Here is a 24,205-nt window from a genome sequence, read left to right on the forward strand (position 1 = left end):
AATGAACACTTAATGAGTTTTCTCTTGAAATTAGGAGGAACTACTTACCTACCATTCATCATTGCTAGTATGTATTACTGTTTTTGTTTCATAGATCTTAGGCAACTAATAAATACACAAGACTGTAAAGGTTGGATAAGACATCATCAACCTGTCCCCTCAGAGCCAGCAGGACACTAGGCAACATACATAGAAGAGTCAGGCTATCTCTCTTTACCTGGATGGCTAGAAAAGAAAGCTAAATGTTAAGACAGATCCCATCTGTGCCAGCACACTGAAAAGTCATTAATTCCTTTCTCTTCCATTTACTCCTCCTGATGATGGACTCTTTTCTCTTTCCAGAACACAAAATTAAGTGATATAATCCATCTTTGATTTTACTATTTTGACACTACCTACAACACAAGTTTCAAATACCTTATTCACAAAGATGCTAAGACTTTCATAAAGTAACCCTTGTCTACCTTTCCAGATATATCACTGAACAGTACCTTCTTCCAACCCCGAGGATTTAGCTCAGTGCTTCCGCCACCTGCCTCAACCCACTTTATGTAACACTACAAATAACTATTATGCATTTCAGGGCCAGATCCCTTTGCTGGACAATCTATTTTCCAGGAAGGTCTTCTTTTTCTTATGCATAATTTAAACACTAACATAGATCATCACTTCTTAGGAAGACTTGATAATGTCGTCCTCTGACTCACCTTACAAGTTTGAAGAAATCTCAATTATACCTATTACTAAATTATATTGTACTTATTTATATACCTGTTTTTTTCAATTATACTGAGTTCTTGAAGGTAGAGGCCATGACTAAGTTTTCAATTTTTTAAGTTCTTTTTTTTTCCTTTTGTGGTTCTTCATTGAGTAAGCACTCAGATGTTAAAAGACTGATAATCCCAATAGAAAATTTAAGTACTTTAGGAAGTAAACTCAGTCAATATAGTTTATATTTGAAGATGATTGTTCAAATGGCCAAAAATGTATCCAAATATGTACTCAGCTCGAAATAAGAGACCCCATCTTTCCACATATCACAAGTCCAGATTAACAAGCTTAACCAAATTATGCATTTAGTTGAAAGGCAAGAAATTGCTGATGTTTGCCCAATTATGACCTGTAAAATGACAATTTCCTGTGGTTCATCTGACTTAAACTTTCACCTCTGTTAAAGAAGTTCTATGGAGAAACCAGTGCGATAAAACCAGCCCTTAAATCCATGCTCAGAAGAAACACACTCTTCAAAATTTACTTACAAGAAAAAGTCATTTCACTCTCTACAAACAGCCTGTTCTAAAGTCAACACACTACATTTACCAAGGAACTAAAAGTAAATTCTAACAAAAGAACAACAAAAACAACATAAGCCCTAGTAAAGCATGATTGTCAGTGAGTTCAATGCCAGTGCTGCTCCCTAATCTGTCATTTCCTCTTATCTCAGAAGGCTATTTCACTTTGCAGATGAAGAGCAAAGGCAGACTCTGCCCTCCCATCCCCACAGGCTTTTTACCTATGGTAATGGCTACACCTGACACCTGCAGTTATCACACCACCAGGACATTGCATTCCCTTCTTAAAGCTTTTCCTTATAGCACTTTTCCTGCCCAATACACTTGAAATATTGAAACATTAAGGCTGCAAAAACAAAGCCTAAGGTTGACTGTTTCTCTATATACATAAACTTTCAATTTGTCTACCAATACATACCAAGAGATTACTGTCTTGAAAGTAAATATATTTCTGAAGTATTTACTACCATTTATTTTGAATGTCATTTTCTTAAGTTATTTTTTTAAATGTCAAGAATGACAAATTATATTGAGTATTCAGAAAACATGAAGATCTACTGTGATCATAGCTAGTTGAGAGGAAATCTTACATCCTCTTTCCAGAAACAGTGTATATATTTTATAGACACTATTGGCTCAAAACTGTACAAGGCATTGTGTTACTGATTGTGTTACATCTCTGGTATATATGGGAGTACGTATAAATGCAAACACTCTTCTAGATGAGAACAGTCTAAAATTTAAAAAACTAATCAATGCAGTAGTCACAATTCAAATCTGATGTGTTTCCAAAATTTACATTCGTAACTATCATACTATAAAGAGAGTGCCAATGAAGTAACAGATGGATTCCGGAGTGCATATATAATATGCAAGTATACAGAAATGTGTTATGAACTTAGGTTTTTGTAACAGTTGCACTTCACAAATGTTAAATTTGCCTCAGCCTCTAAATCTAAAATGCCATGACTTTGACCATTATAGCACAAAATGATTATAAATACATATACTGTAAAGATACAATAGGTAAGGGAAACAAAAAAATTATTCTTTCATACTATAAAATGAACATATTTATTTGGCAGTAAAATAAAGATCAATGAAAGATAAATAATGTTGAGGAAAGAATGAAGAAGACAGAAAAAAAAATGGAGGCTTATCTCCACTTAAAGAATAGCTTTTACTTTGCCACTGTGTATGACATTTACTTCTTCCCGGATCCGTATGTCAGCATCTACTCTGTGTCTGTGTGTGTGTGTGTGTGTGTGTGTGTGTGTGTGAAATGACCTCTACCATGTCTTATTTAATTTAAAGATTAAAGGCGCAAAAGTTGAAAATTTTCAGGTTGCTCATTTGAAACAAATGAAAGAAATGTGTTTGCTGAATCTTCTTCGAGAAACCCTTGACTTCAGCTGTGATCAAAACTTCTGAACTTCTCAGGCCTGTCAGACTGCTCCACTTATTTGACACACATACCATGATGCTATGCCCTATCATCATGTTATAATTGTTGTTATTTACCCTATAAATATGGTCATCTCCCAATGTAATCCTGAGTACTCAAAAATAAAAATATAAAATTTATATAAATATAAATGTATAAATATAAAGACATTCCTTGGTAAATCTTTCATTAAGGCATAGCAGGTTGATGTGGATAATATCTTTCACAATATATGGTCTTTATTTAGAAAGATATTGTTCTTGATTATTTCTTCTTCTCATTCAATTCAGTCCAGTTTCACATTATCTTTGGCTAACTGGTAGACTACTTGATAATGATAATGAATGTTACTTAACATTCTTATGTCATTCCTTCTAAAGTTGGGTTCATTTTGTATTTTTCCACATAATATTCTGTAAATATACTTTTCTTCAACTCAAATAGTATCAGAACTAGGTAAATTTCACAGATTTATTTTCCTTAATTTTACCATTGATTTACAAATCTATTTCAGCCTATTGAAGAATATATTTAATCAAAACTTCTACTTGTCAGGAGATAACTCCTTAAATTGGGGAAACTAGCTAACTGAACCACTTTTTTTAAGCCACCACCAGTCTTTAAGTCTAGTCTTAATCCTAAACCTAAACATATTTTGTTGATTTTGGTGTAATCAACCTTTTTTCTTTTCTTTCCAAAAAACTTTTCTTTTTATTTCTCTTTCTCAAATATGGCTGGATTTATAAACTATAAATGTTAGTTTCTTTATATACATTACCTTTTAACTCTTTAATGTTGATAAATGAGCTTTTCCTAACAAAATAAAAAAATTTCTTATTTTCAAACAGCTATGAAAAGTAAATATGTACTTATGGTTTAGAGGATGAGTTTTCAAGACAGAAGATGGATTTAACACTGTGTCTCTATTTCTTAGCTGTAGATCTTTGAGATAGTTAGCTAGCCAACCTGATACTCAAATTCTTCGGGTTTTAAAAAAGAGACTAATTGCAGACACAGTTAAAGGTTCTGGTGAAAAGTCACTGGCAGGCAATATAAAAATGCCTCCTATTATAGTGTCTTTACCATATTTGCAATCAAAAAATGCTTTCTTTCCCTTTTTTGTGTTTCAGTTTCCTCTAGTGTTCATTTGACCTACACACACACACACACACACACACACACACGCAAGTGCACACGCGCACAGAACAAAATGTTATGTACACAAAAAATCTCAAAATAATTAACATACAAGTCTATATCACAAGCTTACTTTAGTTTCAAGAACACATCTATGAATTTAGCAACTCTGAAGGAAGTCAATAATGTGCTTTGATAACCAGTCTATAGGAGAAAAATGATTACTTTTTATTAAATACTTTAACACTAAAACAAAAGTACTCAGTGATTCCAAGTAAATATTTCTAAACACTAAATCTGGGGTATTAAATAGGGTATATCAACTAGCATTTGCACCTCAGCACTGAAAAAAAAGGTATAGCTATGACATATGTCACTAAAGGCATAATGTTTGAATATATTTTTGATGATTATTTTGATTTACCCTATCAAAATAATAAAATTAGATTACATAAATCAGCTTGTGCAATACCATAGTAGAATATATTTATTGTTTTCATAGCATATTATGCATCAAGTGTTTCTTATGAAGTCATAATTGATTTGGAATTTGAATAATCAAAGTTCAGTACATATTCATATAATGTATATATTTTAATCTCCCTTACTTGATTTAAGAATTTTCATCGTATCTGAAATATAAAAAAAATGCAAATTGATTATTTTAACAATCTAAATGCACATCTTTGTATTCAAAAAACTTGAAGCTCTATGATTTGAAGAACAGATCTTGCTGGTACAGTTTTACTTTGTAAAGAACTACTAACAAAAAATGACTGTGTATGGTTTCAGAGATTTGAGATCTTTAAAAATGTTTCTATGAAACATACACACATATACTATGTAATTCTTAATAAATGTACATTTTAATTTTAAAAATACTTAGAATTTAAAACATTTCCTCATTCTTTTTGTTTTCTTAAGAGAAAAACAGAAATACTAGCCCAATTTTGCAATTCAGGTATCAAAAATCTCAAGATTCATTCTTACCCTTGTGGCCATAGGCAAAGCCTTTTAACTGGAATATGAAATTCATAAACCCATGATACAAATTATTATGTTCTTTTCTAAAATCAAATTAGGAAGCAAGGCATGCATTTATAACTTAACTCTAAAGCAGAATATAATTTACATAACAAATACGAAAAGAAAAAGACAAACAAAGAGAGAGAGTGGGAGGAATTTTGCATATTATTTTTTTTTTAAAACCAAAATGGAATACAAAGAGTGGCATCGTGTTTTTTGACCTTACTGGAAGGGGGAGGGGGCCCGGGTGCAGCTCACAAACTTACAAGCAGATACTGCTAGATGAAACAGTTCTGATGCTCTAATAGAAGGTTACACATTTGCAATGGAAAGTTACTAGAATTTCACACTATAGAGCTATTAGTGGTAAGTAATTACACAACTGTATTTTCAATGATGAAGTCCCATCACTGTGCTTGTTCCCTTCCCAGTGGAGAATATTTTGTGAAGCAAAGAGTGGCTAAGGGACTCAAGAGGAGGAAAACACATACCATAAAATATAATTAAAAATTGTGGAGGCTGCATATGACAAGAATAACCATAAAAAACAGATACAAACCAGCTGGCTGTTAACAACTTCTGAGTTATAAAAATCTTAAACCTGCTGTAAAGAACTCAATTCGATTTACATAACCACAGAACTGATATTCCTTTCAGGCTCCTCTGTTGGGGATTTTTTTGACATGTTTTAAGGCAACATAAAAAGAAATTGTGAAAAGAAGACATGTATCATCTTACACAGGAATGAATTCCTGCCTAAGACTGGACTTTAAAACTTTTAATCTGAACCTCTTTCCCTGAACCGGAAAATATATTAAATGGACACTGGCTGTCTGATTTTACAGCATTATTCTTCAGATGTTCACATTTCTCATAACACTGATACTTTTTCTCTCTGGGTTGTGTGGTGTGTATTTGAGTCACTGGCATTATACAATTTGAGCTCAGTGGTATCCATCTAAGAACCAATATCTATGGTCTGTAAAAACAGAATAATATTTTGGTCAACCATGACTGAAACAACTATAATTTCTTAGGAACCTAATGATGCAGACAGCATGTTACAAAACTAACATAGCTTGCTGTAGGGAATTAAAAATAAACAAAATAAAATAAAATCAATCGTACATTGAGTGAAGTTTTGATGTATAAATGCTGGCAGCCGAAATTGCCCAGAGCACAAAATGAGCTTTGCTGTTTGATAATTTGCTTGATTCACTATGTTGCTACATGCAGGGCATTTTATGCCTGACTTATATTTAATCCAGTCACCTGCTTAATGTTAGAAGGGTCATAATTATATACGAGAGTTTTGAACACATAACCTGTTGCTATTTCGGATATACACATATGAGAGAGGTTTAACCATTTCAAAATATTTCTGGCAACAATTAGAACAAGAGTTATAGCAGAACACAAAACCATTCTATTTTTACTAGGAATAAGATAAGGAAATGTTTTGGCCTTATGAGATAGCAAAGGCCTGCTCCTTAAATGCATCCACTGGGAAGAGCAGCACATAGAGTTATAGATGAAAGTTTTCATTGTAATTTTTGAGAGAATTTTGAACAGCAAAAATTAGTCCAAATTTCCCCCTGTGTGAAAGGAAATTTTATGTACCACAAAAAAAGAAAAAAAACTGCTGGGAGATAATTTAATATAATGTATGAATGCTTAAAATAAAGGTACTTTAAATGAGTCTTTAAAATATTTTCTATTTTCTGTGTAAGTTGCTTTTTTATGTTATGTTGCCTTAGCAAAAACAGTAACTCTTTCACTGCTGTAGCATCTGTGCTTATTTAAAACAAAAGCTGCCATAAAGCAAAACAGAAAGATTACTCTACAAGAACTAATAATGAGTTCACACTAAGTCAATGGCAAAATTTAAACAACAGTATGAAATTCATGTAGAAATTTCTAGTGTTCACGAATGAATGTAAAACAGTTTACTATGAATAAGATTAAAATAATGAAGATACAAGATCATTATAGAACAAAATGTAAACAAGGGAGAAAAGATAACATTTTAAGGTTCTATATACAATTTTCCTGGTTGTTTATTACAATTTAAAACTCATACTAAATCTTACAAAACAAATATATATAATATATATATATATGTATATGTATATATATACTAATAATTACATTTTTAGTTTTGTTTCATAGCATTGACTTCAGTAAATATGGATTTAATCAACAGAAAATGTCTTAGTAAATAGCTAAATAAATTTCCTGGAATCTTCTATATTTTCATTTTCTGTTAGGTTAAATACAATGTTTTTATTCTCTCTTAGGTCTGCCCAATAACTATTAAAATATCATGAGAAAAGAAAAGAATGAATATTACTTAAACCGTGTCCTAAAATATTATAGCATTTTAGACAAATTGATAAATCTAAATATGATGTGATCAAATGTATGTATGTCAGCTCTAAAGAATCAATTTAACAATATTGCTTCTACACAATATCGAAAAGGCATGTAAACTTGCTAGGTGATATATGTCCAAAATAAAATATCAAAGAAGAGAATGAAATTAATATGAGAAAATTTAAAAATGGAAACAAAGTCTTTGTAAATAAGGAGGGGTGGGTGGAGGGGTTGAAGTGAGGGCAGGGGAATGGAGAAAATAAAAACCAAGATAGATTACACAAAGGTACAAATTTTCAATGATGAATGTCATTATATTGTATACCTAAAATGTACCCCAAAATTAGTATATATATTAAAAAATGAAGAGTTTTAGGAATAAATGTCTCCTTAAAGTTAAATTTATTTCTATTTCATAGGCATATCAAATCTTAGAATTAAAAATTATAATAAAATTTTTAAATTTTTCCTAAATATTAAAAATAATCCCTTTATAAGAAACCTATCAGAGAGTAGTTAAAACAGTTCTTACAAGCTTCCAGTGCAATGTGGTCCACACAGCAGAGTGGGTGACTATTTGGAACACCAACCCCAATTTTTCTGATTCATATGTGACTGATTTTGTCTAGCTCTGCCCTCTGTTAAATATCCAAAACTGTGACTCCACATTACATTCTTTATAATTATGTAAAACCCTTTCTATTTTTTCACAAATATCATTATCAAACTTACTTCTCATATATTAGTGTCATTCAAATAAATTTGAGTCAAAGCATATCCATTTTAAGCAAATATAAAAGACCATTTCCTCCAAGATGACAATAAACATTCACAAAGATCATTAACATAAACCCCAGTTTTCTTTTCCTCTTTAGAAAACATACATGGTTTTTTATTACTATGTATCTTGGGTACCTGCCACTTTTTACCATCAATTATGATTTGTCGAGTGGCAATGTCATTCATATATGTAACTCAGGATAAATGTTTGTGGAATAAGTAAATGATGACTTCTAAAGTGTATATTTCACAAATGACATTTGAAATAGTTATGAATCTATTTTATGATAATAAATATAAATATATTTCATTCAAATTATTTACAACTTTAAGATATTATATTTGATGGCTATAAATCCCTACTTTGGAATTAAAGGTGTGTGTGATTGTGTATGTTCATGTGTTCGCGTTTAACTTTTTCTATTGAAAAAAATATTTATTACAAGTAGATAAAGAACTCAAAATTGAACAGTAGAGACAGCACTTTAACAGTATCAATCAGTTATGTTTTGTAACTTTCTGTAAACAGACTTTAACTTCTACTAAATACAGCTATCAGTAGCAACCTAGATATTTGAAATGTTTTAATAAAACATAGTAGGAGAAAGTAAAACACCTAGATTCAGAGGATAACTAATTTAGGTTGGGGAAATATAGCCTGGGTTTGTATGAAGAACACACACAGATCTTTAATATAACAGTTTTCTGCCTCCTGGTAAAGGGAGAAATAAGTCCAAGGTTAACAACTAAACAAAATGCTACTGAAGCAATAATATATAAAGCAAAACTCATGTTCAGAAATTTAAGAGAATTGCCAGTGTCATACAAAGAGATAGTGGCTGAAGTTAATCAAAGAACCCCTAAAGGAAGATACTAATTTTATATATGACCAACTATTAGATTCTCTAAATCTCCTAGGTCTTAAGAGTGAATATAAATAAGAAATAGATATTATAGGACTGGGAGTGTAGATCAGTGGTAGAGAAATTTTCTATTATGTGTGAGGTCTAGGTTTGATCCCAAGTACCACAAGAAGGAAGGAAGGAAGGAAGGAAGGAAGGAAGGAAGGAAGGAAGGAAGGAAAGAAAGAAAGAAAGAAAGAAAGAAAGAAAGAAAGAAAGAAAGAAAGAAAGAAAGAAAGGGAGAGAGTAGGGTAAGGGAGGGAGGGAGAAGAAAGGAGGGAGGGAGAGGGAAGAAAAGAAAAAAAACAAAGAAGGAAGGAAAGAAGGAAGGAAGGAAAGAAAGAAAGAAAGAAAGAAAGAGAAAGAAAGAAAAAGATTGTACAGTCTTTTATTGAAAAAATTCATTACTGGCTGCTATTGATACAATTCATATGGCCACCTCATCTAAAAATATGATAGGCAGACTTTCAGAGTGTGCTATGTAAAGTTCATCAATACTCACGTACCCACATAGTTTTTCAAATTTAAAAAGGATGTAAATAACTCACCAACTGAAAACAGTATGTTGAGGTTTTATTCCCAGATGTAAAATCGTACTTAGGTTGCAAATACCAAATGCTATTGTAAAAAAATTCTCCTGTGAAGTAGATTGGTGAATACATGTCAAAAAAAATCATGATCAAACCTGGCATTTTTGTTGACAGACTTTGTAGTGAGGCCAAAGGTGTAATTAGGCCAGAAAATTACTTTCTCACGACTAGAATTGTTCCCTTCAGGTCTTGAGTTATCAGTCCAGAAAATTTCATTAAACACTAAATTCACTTTAAGATAACTGTCAAAATTAAGCAGAGGTGAGTCAAGTCAAGGTCCTAATATTCAAATCTTTCATTTGGATTTTGAGATTCAATATAAAATAAAAAATGTTATAGGTCCATTTTTCTATGAAGACTAAGCTTCTGAATTTCAGAAATAACCTGTTTCATTGAAAATAGAATAATGCAGAATACCAAACTAAATGCAGAATTTGAAGTGTTTAACAGACAAGAATAGTTGAGATAATTTATATTTCCTGTTCATTGAGATCTTGATGTAAAAATGGTAAAGAGTAAATTACTGTTACTATAGATGCAATGTAAAAGTGGAATAATCTTAATGATAGAATTATGAAATTCACTACATTTGCTTTTATATAGTTGGAAGATAGGTATTGTGTATTTATGAATTAATGATTTGCCATATTTCATAGGTAGGTGAGCAAGAACTCAGTTTTCACAAAGAAGAAATGCATGACAATAGTATCATACTGATATTTTTATATTTTTCAAAACATTATAATTATAATTTAAAATTAAATATCTGAATATAACTATAATTATTTTCCAAATTATATCAAAAACTTAGTGTTTGATGTTGTATGCTATTACTTATAATTCTTGGAGCCAAAGTGTTTGTCGATTGTTATATTGCTTCAACCAAGTAATATATCAATTGCACAAATAATAATAACAGAGATTTTTCTACTAATGAGGAATAGGGCAAATGAGAACATAAGAGTGAGTGATTAATAAAAGTTAAAAAATTAATTTTTAATTGTTTAGGATAAAATGCTATGCTTGGGGCTTACTGATAACATGATTCTACATTTAACTACTCTAAAATTCAGAAATAACTCTAATAGCATTAACCATTTGTCAGTTAATCAGCACTACATCATTCTGCAAGGTACAATGTAAAAAAAAAGTTATATAGGCTTTTCCATAAACCCTCAATAAAGTGATAGTCAAGTTAGCATTAAGTCAAATGTAACACGTTATTAAGGAATTAAGCTTATCACAAATTTTGAAATATAGCTTTTAATTTCTCTCACACTATTCCTTTGCTACCCATATAATGAGACTCCAAAATCATGAGGCTAAACATAAAAATGTCTTAAGATAGAACTATTTTAAAATAGTCCTTAAGCTTTCTACCAGCATTAAGAATTATAATTTGTTATAAAAATATGACAGTTTACAGCAATGACTAAAATACCTAAAATACAAAAAATTTTACTTAACTCTCCAACATGTGAAGTTATGTTGAGAAGTTTTTCAAATTAAAATTAATCACACTAATGATAATTTGAAATAATCTATTAAAAGTTGACTATCATTAAAAGAAACATCTTTATTTTAGCTCACCCTATTTCCATTCTGTTCAAAATATGATTGTTACCTAAAGAGATTAATGGATTTCTTGGAAACAGCAGAGATGATAAAATGAAAACAAGATTTATAATCATTTAGCACTGAGTTCAATGCTTGATTGTGTTCTTTGCTTTAACTTCAGCCAGTTATTTAAATTTTGTGTATCTTAATTTATTCATCTGTAAAATAAGACAAACAATATCTCCTTTGTAGTTGTCATGTGAAATAAATTATGTATTAGCTATTTGCAAAATTCCTACCATGTGATGATTACTCAATAAATGGTTTGAATCTCCCTTATTTTAACCAATCTATTATATTGATTAATTAAATTATATTTAATTTAACTATGCTTTAAACAGAGACTTTGCTAACAAATGAAAACATAGTAGTGAAAACTATAGACAAGAATTTTGATGTCACATATAAAAGTTGGAATTTTTAAATAAAATGCACATGTATCTGATAAATTATTTTTGTTTCTATCCATTATATTGCTATAGGCAGTCAAAAAAGGGACATATAAGAAATACTATGTAGATAAATGCCTGCAAATATTTTGAAGCCAATTTCAAGTATTTTTACTTGTAAAAGTTTCATTTATTTACTTACTATTTGCTTCCTGGCTTGCTTGTTGCTTGCTTGCTTACAGTCCTGGGGGTTGAACCGAAGGAGCACTGAGCTACGTATATATCCCTCTTTGTTTAATTCTTAATTGTAAGACAAATTCTAACTAAATTTCCCAGGCTAGGCTTGAACTTGCAATTGTGCTGCTTCAATGGCTGGAGAATGTGAATGTACTGTTGTGAGCCAGCCTGCAATGCCTCTTTCGAAGCACAGGATGAGGACTGTGCTTTAAAACAAGATTTTCTAAAAATTAATGTTCCCTAGGGCCAGGGATTTAGCTCAGTGGTTTCACCGCCTGCTGCACAAGCGCAAGAACCCGAGTTCGATCCTCGGTACAAAAATAATAATAATAATAATAATAATAATAATAATAATAATAATATTCCCTTTCAATATATTCATTGGGTTCATCATTCTGTAAAATGCTAAATCATGCTAAATAATAAGAAAATAAAGAATCAGCGAAAAATGTAATAACATTAATGAAAAGATGACATAAAAATATGTCAGAAAAATAAAGAAGCACACTGATTGATATACCATTTTAAGAACACAGCTAGGATTAAAAGAAAAGTAAGGTAGCTGCTAAGAAAAAGCTCTATGTGTAGAGTTTTGACATAGAACTAGAAGAAATACACATGAAAACTGTAAGAAGTTATTTTCAGTAATATTTTCTAAAGGAAATTGCATACAATTCTTCACACACCTGAAATCTTACTTTATAACTCTCTAATTTTTACAGAAAAATGAAACATGGGGAGATACTGGTAGCCCTATATTTAATTATAATTCTGAAATTTAAGACATTAATTTGTTTGACTTAAAGTCAAGAACAACAGTGGCCTAGGTAAAACTGGCTGGCTGGATAGTCAACACATTTAAGGAAATATGTGTCAAATTGCTGTTGAGATGATGGAATGGTATGTTAGTAAGAGTCATGATTTGACTGTTTTTATGGTCAATTTAAAGAAAACTCAAAAGAAGCAACCTCTCTTTTAATTAAAATAACCATACTGGTTCTGAGAAGGAAGTCCATATTTACAAAACATCTATATTCCAATCATTGTCTCTCATTGATACATATAGAATTTTATTATAGATGATTGATGTAGAATTCACTATAATTTCAAAAATTCATAGAATATTATTATGTCATGAAATTCATGCTGAGAAACCAATTGCCATTATAAATCAAAAAGACAACTCATATGGACAGGTCATATGGTAAAATGTTCTCCTTGGAATGTTACCCTTAAATTTAATTTATTCAGTAAATAACTTAAAGGTTAGGTATAATGAGCTGAATCTCATGCTCAAACAAGTTCAAAATATCATCATAATATATTCATTTGAATCAACATGGTACTATGTAATTCTACTTAAACATTTTCTGTAATATAATTCCTGGAGGAATTTGATTAAGTCATATAAAATAATAGAAAACACAAAGGGCTTTACTGCTTTAATAGATGAATTAAGTATCCAAATAAAAGGATGAGTTTTCTAAACCTTTATAATGTTACAGTTCATATTTAGAAAACAAATGTTTTAATAGGAAAAAGAATAGTTTCAAAAATTAACTTCTAGGAAATCATATTTTGCTGAAGGGATTATACATTTTATTGACTGTAGTATTGATTATTTTACATGTTTAAAGAGAATCTTGGTAGAGCATCATATTTCAAAGTCTAACTGCAAGTAACTTGCTTTTGTAAAGCCCTCTAGAAAAAACAAAGTATAGCATCTCCTTGTAACTCAATAAGATGTTTCCTTAAGTCATATCCTCACATTCCAGGAAACAAGTTCAGATAATTAGAAAATATGTATTTTTTAAAAGGCAATGTCCACAATCACTGCATTACTTAAATGTAAATTAATAATATGTTTTATCTGAAAAGAATATTATTCTCTCATGGGATTTGATACATTTCAGTGTATTAAATATGAATCATAAAATCTATATATAAAGGTAAATAATCCCTAATGTGGGAAGGGGATTATATCAGAAGAAAACTATTAATTGAGTTAATTGAAAAATACAGAACCAAATTTAAAATAATGAAATAATTATAATATGATCCCAAAAATATATAAAAAGCCATTCTTCCCAGCACTCACATGCTGCAATAAATACTTACATTCTACATGAAATAAGGCAAAAATCTGCTTTGAAAATCATCACAATGAAATTCAAAATCAGATATCTTGCTATGAAAATAATGTTTCCAAAATGCTTTCTGATACATTAGCTCATTCTTTCTTTACAAAGTGCTATAAACTAAGAAGTAAGGCAAATCTTACAATGGATTATAAATGACCCAAGTAGGTATCTCAGAAGTCAACTTGATGTAGGAAAAGAATAAACAAAAGCTGAAAAAGTTGAATTCACAACTACATAAATATGTAACTTTGGATGAGGCTGTTGACATTTCTTCCCTCTTCCCTAATGCAATGTTTTATATACCAGTATTTACCAGTATTTATTTTATACACCAGTATTTATACATTAAATAAATGATGCCAAATATTATTATTCAAGGTCATTTAGATAGCAAATGATGAGGAAGAAAATGAAAGCCAGCCTTTTTAGTTCTAAAATAGGACCTATATCACAATATTATTTTGTTTGAAAAATAATGTGCCGTGAAGAGATGAGTCATAATATATTCATTATATCCCAAAATTAACAAAAAATGTCAATGGTAATCTTCTGTAGGAATCAAGTTTGTGGCAACTTTAATCATACATGTGAAACAGCACAATGATCTTTGAATAGCATAGTACACTGTGGTATATCTTCAGCCATATATCAACGAGTGAATATGATAAAAAGCTCTCACATTAATTATACTGACTACTTCCTTAATGAAGTGCAAAAGTGTTTGTGTAATCTGATTCAATTTATTGGATTAGGTTACAGTTTTATCATTTTGAAAACCAGCTTCATTGTTTACTTTACAATATGTCAGTCCATTTCCAACAGCTAAACAGCTCAGCATACAGACGTAATCAATTGAAAGCAATCTCCATTTTTAAGGCTTAGTACCATTTGTAATGTGCATATTTCTGAAGGCAATATATAGGAGTTTTAACATATAAGAGTAGCAGTGACATTTCATATCCATAAAGCTTATTTTGCCCACAAACACAGGTTTATATAAAAATATTATGTCATAAAGTTCTGAAAAGTAAATATGTAATCATCAAAACTCAGTGTTAATTCCTATTATTATGAATGTCTATAGAGTACATCTATGTGAGCACAAATGACTGGTTAAACTAAGACCCTTTATATCACAGCTATACATTTTTAAATGTGATCAATTTTATTTTTAAATGTGAAAAATAGAAAGGAAGCAATAATAATCACTGGTATCAGCACATTTAATTTAATATTTTACCTTAGTCTAGATTTATCATTTAAAAAATTGCTATACATTCATTTGACATTCATAACAATTCTACAAAAATGGCTTTGATTTTTTAAAAAATTCATTTTTACAATGAAAGAAGTAATGAATTGAAAGGTTGAAATGGCTCAATTATGGTACATTTCAAAGGGGGGCTCCTGAAAGTTCCCCTTGACTTTCAGAGATTGGCCCCTGTCTTGGAACTTTAGTTTTTAAGCTGGAAAGTCAAATCAAAACAATATGTAGTAAGTTCATGGTTTTTCAGTAAATTATTTTAAATCCTTCTATTATTATATCTGATTCCAGTCTTCTTGCAAATGCTATCACTGGTATAAGTGTCAAAAGTTGCCATTTCCTTCTACTAACTTTACAGCTATGGATCCTTCAGGGGTATTCCCAAAAGGACAGCAGGAACAGAAGAAAACATAGTTTGAAATCTCTTTCATTTGGAAAGAAAGTGTTTCCTGCCTTGCCACACTCACAGTTTCATCCATGAGCTAATTATTCCATCCTTGAAAAGCAGTGTAGCAAAAAGGAGTATGATTGTTGGAAAATACGAAACATCCATCTCAAAAGTAATTTTAAAATCCAAGCGTGGTGGTAAACCCAGTGCTCTGGGAGTCTGAGGCAGGAAGATCTCAAGTCTGAGACCAGGCTGAACAACTTAGTGAGATCCTGTCTTAAAGTTTAAAAAATTTTTAAAAACCTGGGGATATAGCTCAGTGCAAAGGTAAGTAGGTTCAATCCCCAGTACCATACACACACACACACACACACACACACACACACACACACACACGTTAAATTTTTAAATCCACCAAAACAAACCATGTAATAACACAATATAAAACCCTGAAGATGGGCATCGTTTAGGTGGAAAGGCACCATGCTCAGTAAGGAAGAAAACTCCATGTCAAACAAAACATAGTCATCAAATTTTATAATTAGAAGGAAGTAAGATGATCTTACCCAACTTATCTCTCTCTTACTACAAAATAACTTTCAAAATTTCCTAATTGTGATTATTAACAGAGGAAATGAGTGGCTGGTAGTCAGGAAGGGAAATGATTTTTGAAAGTAACTTCTTTTCTATGCCATACATAATATAGCCTATAAAAATAAATTTATTATAAAAATTATGGTTAACAACTGCTCACAATAGTTTCCTCTTGAACATTCTGATGAGAAGGATCAATTAAAGTTTTATTACTAATCCATTCCCCTCTCAGAGAATTCTCTATGCAAATCACACTTTTTTATTCCAGTGCTGAGAACATGGGTAGGGAACCTCAGGCCTTGCACATACTAAGCAGGTACGTCGTCATGTCCCTTTTCTTCCTTCTGGAACCCAATACCTACATTTCTGTAATTTTAGTCTATCAAACTTGAGTCCTCAGAAGAGCACAGTGTGGTTCTGCTCTTTTACCCATTTTCAAACTTTGTGTAAATTTTCTTAAAACTAAATATCATAATCAATTCCAAATCCGCAAAATCTGGTCTATTCTCTTACAGCTTAAACTGCTTACCAGTGTTTCAATGTCATACTAAAATCTGTGATGCTCACCCCAAATATTATCTGAAGTGCAAAGTGAAATGGCATCGCTGTCACCCTTTACTTGTATCCCTAATCCTTATGCTTAGGGTTATAACAACACTTTGCAAAGTTTTACCAGTGTTGGTTAATATGATTATGGAACCAAATGAAAAGTTTTAATGATTTTCATATAGAATGTTTCAAATCAGATCTTAAATAAGTTCATAAAAGCAGCAATAAATATTTCAGGATACTAAATGCAGAATTTTACTAATACTATGTGAGCTTTTCACCTTTTAAGCAGCCATTCTTTCCAATTAGAAATTCTACTTCTTTATAAAGGCAGACTGAAGTCATGAAACAGATTCTTAAGGAGTATGGAGAGAAAAAAATTTCCAATATAGTATGGTTAAATCTTTAATAATATAGCTAAAGCATGCAATTAGGAGAAGTTGAAGCTCTGAAGTGAATCTCAGAGGGGAAAGTCTACCAAACAGAGAGACTAAATAAATCATATTGCTTATCTTGTTTTGCGTAACTTTTGTCCTATAAACATCTTTTAGGATTTTTCACAATATGCCTACAGCAGAGTTGGGTTTTTTTCCTTAAATAAATATTTCTATTTCTGATTTCTGTAGGTTAAAGAGGAACTAGGACAGTAATAGCACCTCCTACTGGTCAAAAAGTTACATGGTGCAATAAAAAACAGCAGAAGACAATGTAAAACCAAAGGATTAGCAGTGTCTAAGAATCTCACTAATAAAAGTATACTCTATGAAACTCTGGCTGATCTTCACAGCATTTACTGTCATAACCAAGAGTTGACTCTGAAAATTTAATTTGCTTTTCCTGGTGTAAATAAACTCTTGTCAAAGGAGGCAACACATTACCAAAAAGGAAGCAAACAATACCTTGCAATTAGTGAACTAAAGACATTCGCAACTTCATTACTGCAAATCTACTGAGAGAGAGATGGAAGAAGATTATAATTTTAGTACAGTCCAGTGTAGGCATATGAGATAACAGAACTCAATAGAAACTTGGAGGAAAGAAATAAATTAGAGAAAAAAGGTCTGTAATTTTCCTCTAAATTAAGTAGATGAGAGGCCTGTCCAGAAATGTAATATGTAGTTATTTAATTAAATCTAAAAATAACAGATCTTTTCTCTAAGAGCTCAGAAAAAATTTTAGGAATTCTATGCTAGTATCAAGGTCAGGGCATATTTGATTTGGTTTTAGTTCTAGATTATAATGAATATTACATATAAAATATATATCATGTACTTCCTCATGTCAAAATTTTATTTACATTCAATTAAATTCAGAGGTATATTTTGTTCAAATATGCATTAAATTAGTTTTAAATCATGATGCAATGGGCATGATGAAAAGTCTAATCCTTAAGGATTATATAGTGTAAAAAAATATATATCATTATATAGATATATGCAGGGATTATCGAAACATAGTATGCTATGTTATACTTTTAAATATTGCATTTCTGGAACATCAATCTAGAGGTATAAAATTCACCAACTGTTAATGATAATGCTTAAATTTAGCCATTACAACCTATGAACATACAAGTAATGCCTTCCATACAGTTAATACACTTCCTCTCGGATCTAGACTCTAAATCTTTAACCTGGAGCCGATAGGTGCTTATTAGAACTTTAGAAGCTGCACTAACACACCGCTGTTTACATTTGTAACTGTGAGGCATAATTTCTCTCAGAAATCCTTTGCTAAATATTTATTAGCCATATTCATAGAGCAAATATTTATTTTGAGTATCTGCTCCCTGCCAGGCAATATTCAACATACTGGGTTACAACAGTGAATAAACTGCTCAGAAACTTCCCGGAGGCTACATTTAGAAGCACGTCTACAACACCACACTTGGACTTCTTACAATTCAGATTCCAGGGATTCACTGGGTGTGGTAAGCTGTCATTGGCCCTCAAAATCATGTCCACGTCCTAATCCAAGGAATCTAAGAATGATATTTGACATGGAGCAGGAGATTTTGCAGATGTGATTATGCAGAGAATCCTCTGATGGAGAGATTATCCTCTATTTTCCAAAATATCCTAAACACACTCAGATGCATCCTTACAAGAGAGAGGCAGAGGGCAGTTTTATACACCCAACACACACACACATGGAAAAGGCAACAAAACTACAGGGAGAAACTGAAGTGAAGCAGTCACAAAACATGGAATGCCAGCAGCTTCCAGAAACTTAAAGCGCCAAAGATGAATTTTCCCTTAGAGACTTCCAAGGCATCTGGCCCTGCTGGCACCATAATTTCAACATGGTGATACTGATTTCCAATTTCTGATCTCCAAAATTGTTATAGAAAAGGTTCCTATTCTTCTGCCACCCAGCTTGTGGCTTGTTACAGCAGCCACAAAAAAATACAAGTGTTCAGTGCAAATTTCAAAACTTATTAAGAAACATGATGAAGTCTAGTGTTTAGGTTGGCCTTTCATAAAGGGGGAAAAAAGAAGCTATATTATTGTATTTTCCTCTTCAGGAAAAAAATAAAAGGAAATATAAGTTATGTTAGTAATAGATACAATGTGCTACTCTAAAAGTGTCCAGTGTTAGAACCTCACTCTATATAAACTATGTGAAAAACTCCCATTACTGTATAAACATGAATGGTTTAAATAGTTTACATCATATTTACTCTTTGAGTAAGGTATTCAGTAGATTATTAAGATCGGTGAAGATGATCATTATATTTGTGACTAGTTTGTAAATCTTTCTATCATCCTAACTTATAAGTTTCCCCATGGAATATCATACATTTATTATAATAAATTTCTCAACATATAAGGCACAGTTCTATGCTATGAAGTTTCTCCTGAGAAAGTGTAATGTTTAAAGAACTTAAAATATTACAGATGTTGATATTACAAAGGGGGTATTTTGGATGTTGTTGGTGGTTATTAATATTTAGCTGGAAAAATAAAGAACATAAGCTTTGAAAATATACTTGTTTATCATTGATATATATGAGAATGTTTTCCTTTAAACTTTTTAAATAGGAATGTTTCAACAGGATTAACTCTGGATTAATATTGTCCTGGTCCTTTTTTTCCAAAATGATAGATTTGCATATCTAAATTCTTTTTAGACATTGTTCATGTGTGTGTGTTTGTGCATGTGTGCATTTGCAATTTCTTTCTTTAAATGCACTTCAAAAAAATAAAAACAAAAATAAATAAATGCACTTCAGTTATGTGTCAACAAAGTCAAGGAGAGAGAGAAAAGACATGTCCACAAAGTAAAACTATAAATCATTCGCTTATTCTGAGTGTATTTGAAAGAAAATAAGTACAGGATAACTTTTCTTTTGACGTCAAATGCAAGTATTTTAGGATTCAGTAAGTAACTTCTTAATATTGATATAAAAATTGTATTTCAAGATGAGTTTGCATTCTGACCTAAAGATAAGAATAAAGAAATTGACCAAATATCATATCTCAATTGCACTTTCAGCACAAGAAGGGAGTATCTTGAATTCATAAATACCCTTTCCTTAACTGTACAATAAACATCATTCTATAAAATGTATGAATGTTTTTGGAATGCTGTTGCTAAGATGATTTTTTCCCAAACTGGTATTTATTATCAAAAATGATTTATGACAAGTACTCAGTCAAAATAAATGTAGTGACCACTGCAGGAGGTATTGCCTTATGAGACTCCACAAAGAGGCTTCTTTCTTTCATGAACTTCAACTTCTGGTTGCTATGGCATCTGGTGACAACCATAACTTCTGGAAATTACCACCATCTGCCCATGCCCCCTTCTAAAGTTACATACAGGCGTACTGAAGCAACCAAAATAGTAAATAAAAACTCCAGAAGAAATCTCACTGGTCTTTTTTGTTTTGTTTTGTGTTTTTAAATTATAAGTACCTAAATATATAATATCAAAACTGAAAAATGGCTTTTATAAAATAAAGACAATCGTTTCTGAGAAAACAAATGCTTCCAAGCAAGATAATTCCAATCTTCAATTATAGAAAATTAAAAATAAGAGAATGGCCAGTAACAAATCAATGGATATTTATGAATTCATCAAAATTAATCAGCTTTCCCTTTATGGGACAGTTAGGCAACTTTGAAGGCAAATTTGCAACATTTTATTCTTTTTTAATGTTATGACTATTAGGAATACAAATGTATAGTTACATATTCGTAAGCAAGCTGAAATTTAAATTTTAGGATTTGAAATTAAGTGGGACTTTTATTTGCATCTTTTTCTATTTTGAAATTTATAGGTTTCTCTATTTTTGTTAATTTAAAAACACAAATTCATGTCTTTTAATGGTATTCTTATAACTACAGTCTCTTAGAAACATTTTTTTAATTCAAACTCACAGGTTGGAAACAGAAATATTAACAAAATAGTTTGCTTATTGTCAAAAATATAAATGTACATTTTTATAAGATTTTTTAAAAACACATTTTACTTTCTTCATCTTGGGAAGACAAAAATGGCATGTTTTTTAAGGAAAGTAGAAAATACAAAATTAAATTCTAAGATATGAAGTTTATATATTTATACTGAATTCAATTCCTCTAATAGAGAAAGTACTTTCCAGGAGAAAGGTATTACAGTTCTTGAGATCTGTAAGATTTCTTTAGGACTATGAGATTTCAAATTAATAAGGTAGTAATATGTCCCCCAACATTGAGGGGCATTATTATGTGTTTCCTAAAATCTAAACTTCTTTTATGTAGAAAATGTTTATGCAAAAAGGGGTATTACATTTAATACATTAAAATAACGTCATTCAAGTGCAACAAATATAGTCTGGTAACCTCATACGCTTGGACCATTGTCTAGAAGATGGAAGTCAGTGAACTGCATGAAGCAGCAGTGAGCAAACAGGCCCAGCTAAACCATTCACTGACTTGTTCAAGAGCCCCTGTACAATCCAGTCCTTCTCCTCATGAGCCCATTTCCTCATTTTTGTCTATAATATAATTTCATAAAGTCTTTCTCAGTACAATGCTTGGCAAGCTTGACAGAAGTCCTGGCTTCTGGGTTCATACATAAGAAAGAACAAAGACATGAAAGAGCTGAAAAGATGACATGGCAATTGAAATATATAAAGGATTTTGCTTTAAAATAATTGACCAATGACAAGTCAAGTTGAAACTATCTCCCGTATTTATTTATCCATATTTTTTAAAGTAACTTCAGGTTTTGATTTCGGATTTCAATATATGAACTAATTTTATTTAGAAACTTTATTTTAGCTGGGCATGATGGCACACACCTGTAATCCTAGCACTTGGGAGGCAGAGGCAGGAAGATCCCTGCAAGTTCAAGGCCAGCCTAGGCTACATAGTGAGTTCAAGGTAGTCTGAACTACATGGTGAGACCCTGTCTCAAGGAAAAAAAAAAAAAAAAAAAGAAAGAAACTTGGGCCCAGGATGTAACTCAGTGGCCCCCTGGTACCGCCAAAACCAAACCAAAACAAAACTTCACTTCAGATTTAATTGGTATTAATTATATGAGGAGTTGCTATATTTAGATTTTGATGGCACCATCTTATTGCTTTGGTAATAAATTATTTATAGTCTTAACCTTGAAAAACCAAATATTGGAAGACAATTTGGAACCAGATCTTCCCTATTATAATTTGAACACAATCTAGAATATATTTTTCCTTTGAAACAACTATGATTAAGTAACATTTGATAGTCAAAACAAACTGACCAAATATACAAAATGATTACTGACATGGTCACTTAAAAATTCAAAACATAGGTCACTTGAATTTAATTAGTCAAAGATTTAGGTCTTTCTCCTTTCACATTTAAATTTTTCAATGATAAAATATATGAAAAATAAGATTTTAATGTGTAATACAGAAGATTTTCTTATGTAGTATCCGAAAACTAAAATTTCAAAAGTGGAAATTTTATCATTTAATTAAATATATACAGTCAAAGCTTAACTAAATTATATCAATTTGTTTCACAAATCTATAATTTTGAATTAGAATTTCAGACAACAGGATTTAACAACTTGAGACTCATGTATAGCTCAACAATTGAAAATGATACCCACTTTGAAATTGGGTCATTTTTAGTTATTAATTTCATTATTCTATATCCCAAATTTTGATCCACAAAATTAGCATAAAAGTTCATACTGGGGGAATTTCAATTATTTGCTACTAAGACTCTGTGGTGAATTGATGAAAGAAGTATTAAATATATAAAGTTAAGATTTTAAAATTCAGATCAATTAATATTTGATAAATATTCACAAAGGTGAATGAAATCTTCTGATATTGCCACAAAAATAAAGATGTGTTAGAAAGAGTCAGTAATTGAAGGAACTTTTGCCTACATTTGGAATATGAAATCAGATGATCCATGATTGTAATAGAACACAGAAAAGGACAAGGTTCCAAAGCAAATGAAAATACTGATATGGGAAGTCAGAGACAAAAAGTATTTTTTCTTTTCTTCTTGCCAACTTTCTCTTCTATCAGTTGTAATGTATTATATGTCTTTTATAGTTTATATTTTTATCTTGTCAATAAGCTTCCATGAGAGTAAGAATTAATATAAATGTTACATGGTAATATCATTATTTGAATTTGCTCATAGAACTGTCTCATTTCCTAATGGAAAGTGGAAGTGGGCAAATATGTGTAAGTAAACAAAAGAATTAATGAACACATGCAGGTGGCAGAAATCAAATGAGCTATTTTTTTCTGCTGTTCACATAAATTTGTTTATAGTGTGGAGGTTATGTAATTATATGACTTCCTTGAAGTAGTGGTAATAGAAATTTGTTTGAGAAAAATAGATTTTCTATTTCACATAGTTGTCTTCTGTTTGAATGTATGCCTCCCATTTCTTAGTTCTTACAGGATGAGAATTAAGTTTAGAATTCAGAGAGCTGAGTCTGAATAACCAACACTGGGAGCTGTCTGCTGAGCAATCTTGAGAAAGTCATGCCACTGATTCTCACTGAGGATCTACTCCTTAAAAAGAAAAGGAATAATTTACTTTTTGATATTGTGGGAGGATTAATTAAAATGGCTTCTAGTATCGTGTTCAATTAAGCATCTTTCATTTTATTTTAAATAAAAAAGTAATGATAATCACAATATAGTCTGAAATAAACTATCACCAGTAACACTGTCTTAATGTGCACAAAATAAAATTGATGTGTAAAAACATGAATGTAACAATAGTTATGTATAAAATCTAGGACGTTGGCTGATGTTTAATATTTTTGGTGTAAATAAATAACACTCTTACCTGTTGGCGGAATTATTCCAGGAGACATGAGGCCAGGGACAGAATGTGGCATGATATGAGAGTTCTCTGGGGAGGTGACACTTTGAGTCCTCTTAGGAGGTCTTCCAGGTCTAGAACTGAAACAAACAAACAAAAAATTTTACAATTAAGCTGTTGTCTTACATATCATTTCAAAGTTGTTTCAAGTGGT

General features: G+C 31.0%; 1 protein-coding gene across 4 annotated transcripts in view; it reads right to left on the minus strand.

Moving 5' to 3' along the window:
• Dach1 (dachshund family transcription factor 1) overlaps positions 1-24,205 on the minus strand; it is a 388,734-nt gene that overhangs the window by 202,271 nt on the left and 162,258 nt on the right. For all 4 annotated transcript variants that reach the window (XM_087192876.1, XM_087192877.1, XM_087192879.1 and 1 more), the window contains exon 2: positions 24,016-24,131. In XM_087192876.1, coding sequence (XP_087049002.1) covers positions 24,016-24,131 — 116 coding nt within the window. The remainder of the gene's footprint in view (positions 1-24,015; positions 24,132-24,205) is intronic.

Source organism: Heterocephalus glaber, unplaced genomic scaffold, assembly GCF_053883595.1.
Source record: "Heterocephalus glaber isolate CG9 unplaced genomic scaffold, H.glaber_assembly_v1.0 deba00001577, whole genome shotgun sequence".
Classification (NCBI taxonomy): Eukaryota; Metazoa; Chordata; class Mammalia; order Rodentia; family Bathyergidae; genus Heterocephalus; species Heterocephalus glaber.